Source organism: Blennius ocellaris (genome assembly GCF_963422515.1).
Source record: "Blennius ocellaris genome assembly, chromosome: 5".
Classification (NCBI taxonomy): Eukaryota; Metazoa; Chordata; class Actinopteri; order Blenniiformes; family Blenniidae; genus Blennius; species Blennius ocellaris.
This window is the reverse complement of record NC_137654.1, coordinates 19,691,334-19,703,648: the sequence shown is the minus strand read 5'-3', so window position 1 is coordinate 19,703,648 and position 12,315 is coordinate 19,691,334. Positions and strand designations below refer to the sequence as shown.

At 42.5% G+C, this 12,315-nt stretch overlaps 1 protein-coding gene across 1 annotated transcript in view; it reads right to left on the bottom strand.

Moving 5' to 3' along the window:
* Positions 1–1,019: 1,019 nt before the first annotated feature.
* The window catches only part of kcnd3 (potassium voltage-gated channel, Shal-related subfamily, member 3), a gene marked incomplete at its 3' end in the record, with an annotated part of 100,046 nt that continues 88,750 nt past the window's right edge, over positions 1,020–12,315 (bottom strand). The window contains exons 3-7 of the mRNA XM_080495980.1: positions 6,495–6,596; positions 4,096–4,128; positions 3,764–3,856; positions 2,011–2,270; positions 1,020–1,194 (exon numbers count right to left, since the gene is read on the bottom strand). Of these exons, the coding sequence (XP_080352106.1) occupies positions 1,020–1,194; positions 2,011–2,270; positions 3,764–3,856; positions 4,096–4,128; positions 6,495–6,596 (663 nt within the window). The remainder of the gene's footprint in view (positions 1,195–2,010; positions 2,271–3,763; positions 3,857–4,095; positions 4,129–6,494; positions 6,597–12,315) is intronic.

The following is a 12,315-nucleotide window of genomic DNA, read 5'->3' as shown; positions in this document are numbered from 1 at the left end:
CAGGAGCTGAGAATTTTAGACAGAAATGTGTGCAAGGAACCCTTCAGAGTGGCAGCTAAGTCAAATATACCATATACTGAGCAATAGAGACTTCCAGAAGAATTGAAACACACGTTTTCAATCAACTGACGCGCACACGCACACACACACACACACACACACACACACACACACACACACACACACACACACACACACACACACACACACACGCACACACACACGCACACACACACGCACACACACACGCACACACACACGCACACACACACGCACACACACCTCCTACTTGAACTGTCACAATACCTCTATCATCTAGCAAAATTTCACAAGCACCCATTTACGAACACAGAACTCATTGGTCACGCCGTCACAGACACGCCAACTGCATTTCGTCCCTCGAACAAGTTAGTTACTCAAGTGGAATAATATTGGACCTAAAAAGGTGGCGTATTAATCTATGACAAGGTAAAATGGACCAAAGTGACACAAAAACAAAAGGGCAGGATGAGTCAATGTGGAAAAAAAAGCTTTGATTTTGTGATTTCTTCTTCTTCCCCCTTTTGAGATCATCCTATACCCTTATATTCCCGGCTTTAAAAAAAAGGGGGGGGAAAAAGAGTTGAACAGAAGCATAAATCATACGAAAAAACAAAAGGTGCTTTGTGCACAGTGACACATGATGTACTCTGGGAACTCACCTTCGGACCCTCTGGAGGCACACACTCACTCGCCTCCTCTCCTAAAATGACCCCCTCAGTATCTTTTCCACTCACACACACTCGCACACACGTATGCCAACCACTAACATGAAGATACTGTTATCTAAAAGCCATCTCCAGTCTGTACAAGGGAGTGCATGTCGTTACAGTACATGGCCAACAGAGGGCAGGCTCCACCAAGGCCAGACTCAGACTCGGCTCGCCCTCCTCATCTCTCGCAGCCAGCCTCAGTCCCTCAGTCTGTCTCCAGGAGTCTTTATCTGTCTTTCTGTGTGACCCGCCTGCACTCTCAAGTCTTCACAGTGCCGACACTTTCACAACGTTTTGGAGGGCAGGGCCGGCGGGCAGATGAGCGTCGCCCTCCGGGGTCGTCACCGGGGGTGTGGGGATGCTGATGATTGCTGTGGTGATCTGGCTGCTCTGGCAGTTCAGAGGTGCTTGCTCGTCTACACGCATGTTCAGACTGGAGCGACTAAAGGACGGACCAAGAAAGAAAATATTAGGATCCGGGTGGGATATTTCACCTTGAGAAAAGAACACAGCGACAGAGGTTCAAGGAAAGGTAACGAGGTCTTTGGGCATCATTCTTCTTTGAAAAGCCTTTAAACCTCTTGCCGGTTGGTTTAGGCCCATGGGCCTTATGTTTGACACCCCTAAGTAAACAGACCTCACAGCTCAGAAGTTCTGTAGCGTTTCACTGGATGTTCAGCACAAAACATGCATGCAGTCAGACCATCAGACGAACACGACTCAAAAGCATTAATGAGAATCAACATCCCTCTCTGAAGATCTCCACAGCTTTAATCTGCCCATTAAATGTTTGCAGCCTTTTCAAGCAAACAGCAGAAAGGCAGAGTAAATAAGATGTTGATGGGGAATGTGGAGTACTTCAGAAGCCAAACACGCTTCTGCATGAGTTTTAGGGCCGATCTCAATGTAAAAGGTGCGTGCTTATTCTAGACACGTCTGTTAGAAAGCTGGAGAAGCAACCTCAATCAGAAAATCATGTTTTCTGTTTATGTTCAAGCAGTTGTTTGCAACTTCTCAATTTTAAAAACTCAGTTTTTTTCCCCTCAGTCTTTTTGACTTCAAAACGTCCCTGCAAAGACGCCTCGATTAAGACAAAAGAACCCTCCTCAGAATCAAATGTGATATCCTGAGGTAATTTAGCATCTCCTTGTCAGTTGTCATTAGTTACATAATGGGTAATTAGGCTAACGCTCACAGATGGCAGAGCCTTGTTTATTGCTGTTCATTAGCTCTAAGAGTGCTGCAACCCTGATCTTACCTGGTGCTGAGGGGCTGGATATGGATGGTGCTGAGCTCCTGCAAGCCTTGTGGGTGTGTGTGCGTGTGTGTCAAAGGCTGCATGTGTGCTGGGCCACTGGCATTGGGCAAAGGGCTGTGGTGCTTCTTGCTCCGGCGAGTGCAGCACGTCCCTGTCACGCCATCCTGGCTGGAGAGGGACGGGCTCCGGGATGGATAATTCTGTAGCCCCGCCTCCAGGTAGCTCTGCTGGTAATACTGCTCATCCACAAACTCGTGGTTCTGCAAACAAAGAGAGAGGGACAGAGACAGAGCGTCATACAAAAAGATGTGGCAATTATAAGATTTTTATTTACGGCCTTGTGCTGTATATAGTTTAATATAGCATTTTCGCAATATAGTCATTTTCTGCTTCGTAGCCTGGGTCAATAACACCTTGCAGGATGTGTGATTATTTTAAGGTCTGCAGAGCTGAACCATTTTCCCACCATTTAGTGGGTGAATAACTTTATAAAGCACTTCTAATCAATAATTTTATATTAACAATGACCTCTATCGATATGAAGGAAGCAGAATTATCCCCTCATTACACATTTTTGACTCTTAAAGTAACAACCTGCATTAGTGTTTACTGAAAAATCTGAATATTTTCCAGACAGCAGATGGAGTTTTGCAGGTTAAGTTACATCAGGCTCAATTATATTGAGCCTGATGTAACTTCAAGATCTGATATTTGTTTTGACAGTCAGTGAAAGACAAATCGAAAAAGCACCAAAACACACTTGTGTAGTTTTTCAAGCTGTATAAACCTGTGATGCCATTGAAAATTCAGATTGTAGTAATTGCAGTGTTAAAGACGCAAATAGTTTGCATTGATTCCAAATTGCGAATTCAGTATGGCTGTGATCTACCCTCACCAGAAAATCAGCTGGGATCGAGACTCTGAGTTAGATAAAGTGGCGTAGAAGATGGAACCATGTCATATTCAGACTCATGTTCCTCCTGGATGCAGCTCGTTGCAGATTAAAGTTAATATGTCGTCCGTGATAGCATGTGACGCTCAGGTGCTGCTCCGTTTGGAAGACAGAGCGAGAGAGAAGGAGCTGAGTGCTCCATTTATTGGCTGCAGCAGTTCACACAGTCTTTCAGGCGTCACAAAAATCCAACATTACACATCTGACCTACATCCATACTGGTCTTCATGTGGTCCACTTTCACAAACATGCAGAGTGTGAAGAGAGTTTGGGTGCATGTTCACCAGAGCGTGCTCAGACTCTTTGATTTGTCATGCTAAGAGTTGTGCGGGGCTGAAACAGACGGCGGGTCGGGTCTAGACACACACACACACACACACACACACACACACACACACACACACACACACACACACACACACACACACACACACACACACACACACACACACACACACACACACACACACACACACACACACACACACACACACACACACACACACACACACACACACACACACACGCAGGCAAGCATGTATCAAAGGGGAAATGCAGTGTACTGGACATCACGCCACAATGAGCAGTATTTGCACATGGACATAAAAATGCTGTAGCTCTATACACATTATGCCAGGCTGTCAGTTATTTTCACCTAATGAGCCACAGCTACAGTACAACGTACGGGTGGATGCACAATTTTGGCTCCATAAAAGAGCTTTTGTGTGATTACTAGATTCAGTGGAGTGGAAAAAAAAATAAAATGTTTGAATAGAGATGAAAAGCTGCGTGTGTACTCACAGTGGTTTTTTCCAGACAGTGCAGCAGGTGGTGGTGCTGGCTCTCTAATAGAGAGGTAGACTTACTTAAACGTTGTTCATCCTCAGTGGAACTCTGAAATACACACACACACACACACACACACACACACACACACACACACACACACACACACACACACACACACACACACACACACACACACACACACACACACACACACGCGCACACACACACACACGCACACACACACACACACAATACACCCACAAAGCAAATGTTACTCTTTATTCTCTGTGAGGACAAAAACTAATCAGATGTAGGAGGTGTGCGGCCAAGTACCGTCTCAGTACCTGATCTGAAAGGTTCATCTTGTATGGGAGTTGCTTCAGTTGTAGAAGGAGACAAAAGGGAAACAGACATGTATAGTTTTACTAGTGTTCATAGTTCAGCACTGAGAGCAGGCGGATGACAGGTTTACCATCACGCCAGTCAAACACCCAGAGCGTTACCCCGGTGGACACATTTGCTAACATCAGCGGAGCTCCAGCATTGATCTGCGCAGGAAAGGACACTTTATACAGCGAGTACTATCGCTGCAAGAATGCCCTTGTAATTGTTTTGCCTCCTCCATTTCTGTTTTTGAAAAGGCTGGCTACGGGAAACATATTAATGACTTGTTTTTCATACTGCTTATTTCTTGTACCACGGTCTGTTTGTGCATTTGTTTATTTGTGCAAGCTTGAACAAGAGGGAGCTATTTCGAGTTCTATGGTGGTTTGGACTCCATTCTGGGCGGTGGTGAGGTGAGTCAGAAAATAAGACTATTGACTACTCTGAAGGCTTTATATATACTACATATGAATCGAAAAGACAACATTGTATTGCATTGTTTTGGAAAAAGATAATAGTGAGTACATAGTTAAGACATGTTGTCGTTATCTTTTTAGCGTCCCAGAAGATTTAAGAATAGCCAGTAGTCAGGAAGCAATGATTACTCTGCTTGTATAGCCAAACTATTTGGGATAATGGCCTGAGCGTGAGCTTGTGAAGACGTCTTCGCAGAAAAATGCTGAAGGCCATCATTGTTCTTGTCAGAATTACGACAGGGTTTCACATGAAGACTTTCAATGGGTTGCATCAGACGTCACCAGCAGATCCTGTGGTGGAGCTGTTTGGAGACAAAACGGAGCCAACAAGTTCTGCCCTGATCCTGCCACGCTCCACAGCACCGCCCGGAGGCAAGTAAAACGTCATGTTTGGAAGATTTGTAGGAGCAATTTTTAGTTTAAGCGCATGGCCGCTGTTGTAAGCAGATCCGTCCTTGCCGAGATGGTACGTACAGGTGCAGAGCAACGCCGCTCACCTGTGTTCGCTCCGCTTATCTCTACCGAACACAGCAGTAAAACACAGGTGTTTAGCCCAAGTTATTTTTGGCCTTTTCTATACATATGACTGCACGCAAGCACATATCGGCAGTCTGTCTGGAGGCGGCTCTGGCTCACCACGCAGGTGGTCACCATACTGTAGAGTGGAAACAGCTTGATCTGCTCGGTGACAAAACACACTGCGATGGTCTCCATGGTGCAGTACACGGCATTAGTAAATAGAGAACTCACAATCAGACCTGAATTTGGCAGCAATTAACATTTCATGTAGCTGTTGAGAAAACCTTCGAACAAATTGTCCACTTTACAGGAAATCAAATTATTCGTACTCCAACTGGAATTTTAGCGCAAAATTACGGTAGTTAAATTCAGATGCTTTTTGATGACGGAAACGTACATAATACCTGATAAGAGGTTCAAGAAAAGAAAAAATATTACTACAGACAATCTTCCATTCAGTTTTGAACTGCTAATAAGGTTTCTGTAGTGTTTTTTACACTTAAATTATAGATTTTTCTTCTCTAACTTTTGGAAAGTTCCGTGTGTCTCAGATGTACACCAGAACGATTCACTTTCTCTATTGCAAATACGGCATTTACTTCACTTTGGGTTTTGTAGCCTTTGTGAGGGAGAGTAAATTTAATCTGAAATAAAATGCTGTCAACTTTAAATCCAACCATATTTTCTTAACCACAACATCTCCCTGTATGCAGAGATTCAGTTAACTTTTGAGTTGTCTAACACTATCGACAAAAAATCCAAATCTCACAAATCATCTATAAAACAGCCTCAGCTGCAGAAAATCGGAGACAGAAAAGGAACATAAATTCACATAAGAAACTTGTATTCGAATAGCCACACCGCTGCACATCTTCTCAGTGTTTTGGTTCCTCGGGCATTAGTATGAAATTGATGCGTTATTCTGCACCAACTTGAGTATTACTGGTTCTGTTGTCATTTCGCCCTCACTGTTGCTTCTTAAAGAGATAAAGCAATAGAGACGTATAGAGAGCGGGCACGAGGGTGGAAGAAGCACTTGTTTTTGTGCTGCGTCGGCCCCAGGCGACTATAGTGCCTGTGAACCGCAACATTTTGGTGTGGCAAGGAACATCCTTGAGTTGTGTTTACTTTCCCTGCTGCATCGCCTGAAGCCTGTTCCTCAGCCGCCCAGCTGAGCTCAGAGATGCTCGCCTCTTATCGAATGAGATCCCTGCGAGCATCTCTGATGGGACGCCGGGATAATTAAAGTTCGGACGGGCAAGGTCCACATCAAAAGAGGTAGTTACTGCAGATTAAAAGACAAATGAAGTGAAAGTGCTCCTTCTTGACCGGAGCAGCGTTGTGGTAACTGTGGCACGTCTCACCGTGAGCTCCAAAGCTTCGTTGAACAGGCCGTTGCGCTTGCTGTGGAGGAAGGCATTGGAGCTTCCTGTCTTGGATATTCGTATCCTGGCCAAGCGGGCTTTCTGAAAAAGAGTTGAAAAAGAAAATACACCTGTTAGCGTTAGCCGACACCAATCCAGTGTCAGGATGATTGGGTATCATCCTGACAGCCAACTGATTTGAGCTACATCACTTTTTAGTCGAGGTGCTATTGATTAAATCCAACATGAAATACTAAACTATTCACTCTGATCTCCTGTTATAAACTGACTCTGATCTTCAGTGATACTCATGAATGATTCATGGTGACTACAAGAAAAAAAAATACTCCTTGGGTTGGAAATCAGTTTGAAGTGGAGCAGGTAAATACTGTGCAGCTCAAAGTTATTCTTGCATTTGAAACACCAAATTCTTATCTTCCTATCAGTTTTGGTGCTGCGGTGGAAGGAATTTGTTTGGCTAAATAAATAATGTCATAATTCCCACAATCTTCTGTCTTTAGTTTGTAAACTACGGTCAGTCCAGAGTCCAGCATATCAGCTCCTTCGATTCAGCATCTCACCAGTTCGGTGCTATTTTTTTCTGAATTCTGAACTCAATCTACTCATAATTTAAAGATGTTTGATGACACTGAACTGCTGTTTAAAATGTTGCTGAGTAGAGTCCAACCTGTTACTGAACCTGGTCGATACCGGGACCACCCCCACTCTGGATGCACAGTACATGCACATGCCTGATCAATGTGGAAACATATTAAATAAGACCTGTGTGATGCTGCTGTTGATATGTACTTTTCCTTGTTAAATTTGCTAATGGCGCTTCGAATTGTAACCTCACAACTTTAACCTCACTACATTCAATACAGAAGTAAAGTAGCTGTCTTGTATTTAGAATTTATCCTTGACCTCACGCTGCCATGGGACAGCCATCGGCTTTATGTGGTCTGCAGGCCATGTGATGCTCAGGTCTGACATGCTTTCTCAATTTCTCCCGAGTCTGATATTGTAGTTTGTAAATACATGTGTGAATGAAAATACATCTGAGTGCACATTACTGTCACCTACATAAGTTTACATGAAATTGCGGTTGGCAATAAATCTTGCAACTCCCGGAATAACAGCTTTTCAAGGATACTGTATAATTGGAATCATTCTCTTCTGAAAAGTTGGACGTTTTTCCCATCATGGTGATGTGTTGGCTACAAAGAAGCTGTTTTTTGTTGCTTTCCTGTCTGCATTTTGAAACCAAAGTGATGGATTAATTGAAGAGAAAATGGTTGAGGATAATGCGAGCTGTGTAAATGATGACAGAAAGCACATTTAGCAGCAGGTTCACGCATTGCTGAGGGGTTAATTGCCTATGTGGATATATGTGTGCATATCTTCATGTGTTTAGGCATGCACGCTCCGCCTACCAGGGGAAATATCTATCTATATATATATACACATGCAAACTATGTATTGTAGAGTACCAGCAGGCATACCTGGCACAGTAAGCATATGGTAATGAATGGAAATTCAGGCTCAACCTCTCACTTGAGCTCCATTTAAAACACGGTAATGTTTGTTGACCTGCAGATAGTTCACGCTGTGATTCAGTAATTTCAAGCGAGGCACGGGAGATAAACATGAGTGCATGTAAACACACACGCACGCACGCACGCACGCACGCACGCACGCACGCACGCACGCACGCACGCACGCACGCACGCACGCACGCACGCACGCACGCACGCACGCACGCACGCACACACACACACACTGACCACTGTGCACATCTGCAACAACTGCACTGACTCCCTTTAAATTGTTTACCTCCTCCTGCAGCATTAATAGTTTTGTTTCCCACATCCTTGCTGCGGCTCTGCTTGACAGGTTTTCCCGACTCTCTCCTTTTTTCCCCTTGCACTTTATATACATTTGTGCTGGCACAGCACTCTCACAGGCCTGTGGGATAACCCTTCTTTACGTTCTGGTGTTGAGCTCGACCAATGGAATCGTCTCTCTGGGGTCACCATGCAAACGGGCGCTGGTGACTGTGGCGACGGTTGCCAGGCAGCGTGGAGGTAATGGAGGGATGTTAAGAACATGCCCCGCTAGATTGAATCTACTTTTGCAGTTCTCTGATAGATTCTCCGAGCCTCTGGGACCCCGGCACTTGAGTCTAAGGCCCATCTGTGCTTTCAGGCACAGCCACAGCACGACAGCTTGAGCCTGAATTGTTGCTGAAGCATCACTTGAGAAGACAGAGAAGTGTAGGGGAAACATGAAGAGAGGGCATTCATTAACACCTACAGTACGTACAGAGGCTACAGGCTGCATGTGGACTGTTGGAAGGCAAAAAATGATTGTGTACTGGCCGTACATCCTGTTACACGCATGCACGCGCGCATGCACGAAAACCAAAGCGCTCAGTTTCACTGCTGAAGATTAAATCTGGAACAAACAATACATTTCTTGGAATAGTATTTTCTCTCAAAGGATCCTGTGGATGTAAGTTCAGAGAAAGCTGCTCTGGAACAGAATGAGCAGCAAGCAGTCTTTGTTATATAATTAAAAAACAAAGTTTGTCTTTGTGTACTTTAATGTGCTGCAACCTGGTCATATTTTCAAACTCTGATATTCCCTCAGTAAGTCTGTTAATACCCAGAGTCAAGTCTATCCCATCAAAAAGTCCTACTGTAATCACATTTTACTATTTTCAGTCTGAAATGTTTGGATGGGATGAAAGCATTTTTTTATTATTAGATTGGAGAAGTGTTATGGAAAATATCAGAAGTGCAGGACCATGTGGATGACCACATAAATGAACACTGTTGTTGTGGTTTATATAACTCAGTTGGGGTGAAATTATTTAAAAAAAGACTTTTATGGTGTTACTGCTGATTCTTCAAATGTATATCAGAGATCAGACAAGAAGACTATACAACATTTAACAAACAAATCTTATTTATAGACAAATTTGAAGTTGTTAAATTCATCTTACATCATACTTTAAAATGTTTTAATTATAATTCAAACAGAATAAGAGATGATGTCCATTTCATAAACATAAGTGTTGCAGCCGAGGAGGAAAATTATGGAGGGCTATAAGAGTAAGTAGAAAAAAATAAATCATTTGGCCTCTAACAAGGTGAAAGATGCCCTTTACCTGCATATTGACTCTTTATATGAAGCGGCTCTGAAGGCCAAGATAAAAGCTGAGTAATACACAGTAAGAAGGCAGGTGTTGTTAATTTTCTATTTAATAATGATCAGTCTTTTATGCATGTATTCATATCTATTTATTTGTGATTCATTTATCTTTTAATTGATTTAAAACCCATCGATTTAATGGTTAAATTCAGCTGCTGGGTCAAACTGGTTAGGCTCGTCAAAGTTTTGAGTTAACCTGAGACTCTTTGGCTCTTTGTTCAGTGAGATGGTAGGTGTTTGTACAAGCAGTATAACCATCAATGTACGACAAATCGTGAGCATCTTATGCAAATACAATTTCCAAAAGCTGAGATTTAGCTGGATGTTTGCAAATATATTGGGCTCCATCATAAAACCAACCAAATCTACACTGTTAACTCTCACTAACATTGGCCATGTGACTCACTGAGCACATGTGCTGTAGACAAAACTGCAATTTAAATTCACTTTGAACAGAAAGAACTGAAGCTTTCAAAAATCCTAAATATTCCCTCATCTGCCAGGAAATCAGAATACTGAGGCTCAATCCTGCTGAAATCCTTTCCTCCACCAGCCTCAATAAACTCATCCAAACACCTTTCTTCCTCATTCCTTCTCTTCTTTCCATCAGGGAGCCATGATTAAGAATTAATTACTCTTTAGAGATTTTATCCATAAGATGCAAGCCAGCAAAAAAAAAAAAAAAAAACTTCACTTTAACAGAATCTAATTTGGCATATATCCTCAACTGAATAAAAACACTACATATCCGTTCAGCTCCCATGCCATACTCTGCAGACTGTGCTAGGATGTTTTACTTGAGGTCCATGTTTTAGTTGAAAGTTAAAAAATTCATTGCACCTTGTGAGTTACATCCTTGCCGATATAAGATTTGGCTGAGTGAAAACTGGAGCAATAGAGCTCTGAGACCAGATTAGGTTCTGCCTCAGGCTCGCCTGGGAAGCATACACACACACACACACACACACACACACACACACACACACACACACACACACACACACACACACACACACACACACACACACACACACACACACACACACACACACACACACACACACACACACACACACACACACACACCTGCATAAATAGCCAGGGAAGGGTCTCATTTCATTTTGCATCCACCACTCATCTGAAGAGCTGCTTTTATACATGATGACATTTCTGCCACGAGGGAATAAGGCAGTAATTTCTTTGGAGGTATATACCATAAAACACACACACACATGCATGCACACACGCACGCACACATTTTGTGATTTCCCACCGTGAGTGAACATAGTATTGACTTAATTTCCTGGAGAGCTACGCAGACATCAACCATGATTATTTGCACGACTTCAACCGTTACCTTAACCTTACCTTCTCACTCCCCCGCTCTCCGCCTAACCTTAAAACATAATATGAACTAAAAGATATATTTATTTCACTGAAGCCTCTTGCCGCCGGTAGAGTATTTAAGTAATCTTACGACTTTATGAAAGTTTGATAGATGAAGTTGGACTTCCACCAAACCTGAAGTAGTATCTGCTAATGCATATGATATCAAGCAAAAATACCTTCATCCTTAGCAATATAACGTGCTAGATTAACAAAAATTAAGCTAACAAAGAAAAGTTCTTTGAGAAATGATGTTCATGGAACGTGACCCAGGAGAAGAGGCTCTGAGCAGCATTTATCAAGATATGTTATCAAAAACCAACCTTTTTAGATTTAGATTGAGGTTTTTTTTCCTTCTGTTTTAAAAACTATAAAACGACACATCTGGAAAACACAATGTTTAAAATGTAAACTATATTACCTTAAATACTATGTAATTCTCTCTCAAATGAGGTTGTAAATTAGTTTTCTGTATTTTATTACATTATTGGCTTTATTACATTTACAATGACAACATGTATTATGTTATGAGCAGTTTTTACTTTATTGGTCATTATTACATTACTATTTGCTCCAAAACTCCCCTTCCTTAGCTCTCCATCTTGCCTTTTTGCAATTTCTACCGCCTATGAACCACAAGGACAACATATTCATAATGTGACTATATAAACAGATAAGATTTTGGGTCCTCTGACAGTAACAATCGGCACAAAGGCATACGCAGGGAGCAAAATAGGAGAAACACTTGAAAATATGATAAAATACCTGTGAGTTGGTGAAAGCAAGGTACTCTGGACAAGGCAGGAACTGACTCAGAAAAAATCTCGTCCTCTTTGGTTTATATTCTGTAGCTGGAACAGCTTAACCTCAGACTAACACCACTCAGAGAGAAAATACCTTTGCCAAACTGGGATTATCTCCTCTTTGTAAGAGACAGGTATAGCTTTGCTCTGCCATTGCTTTTTACTCTGATTAGTTTTATTTGACACAAAAAGCTAAATTCAGAAAAGACCTCTTGACCGCCACCACGGAGACGCTGCCAATCAACATCCCTCCGCCTCAATCTCTCCTCTCTTTTGGTCTGTCTTCTTGCAATCTACAGACGACTTTATTGATTGTCTAGAAGGGCAAAGCACTCTCAGCGAGAAGTCATCTCCACCTTTTGACTTTAACCTTCTGAGAAAGAGCTAAAAACAACAGTGAGATGATTTAGAGCGCGAGT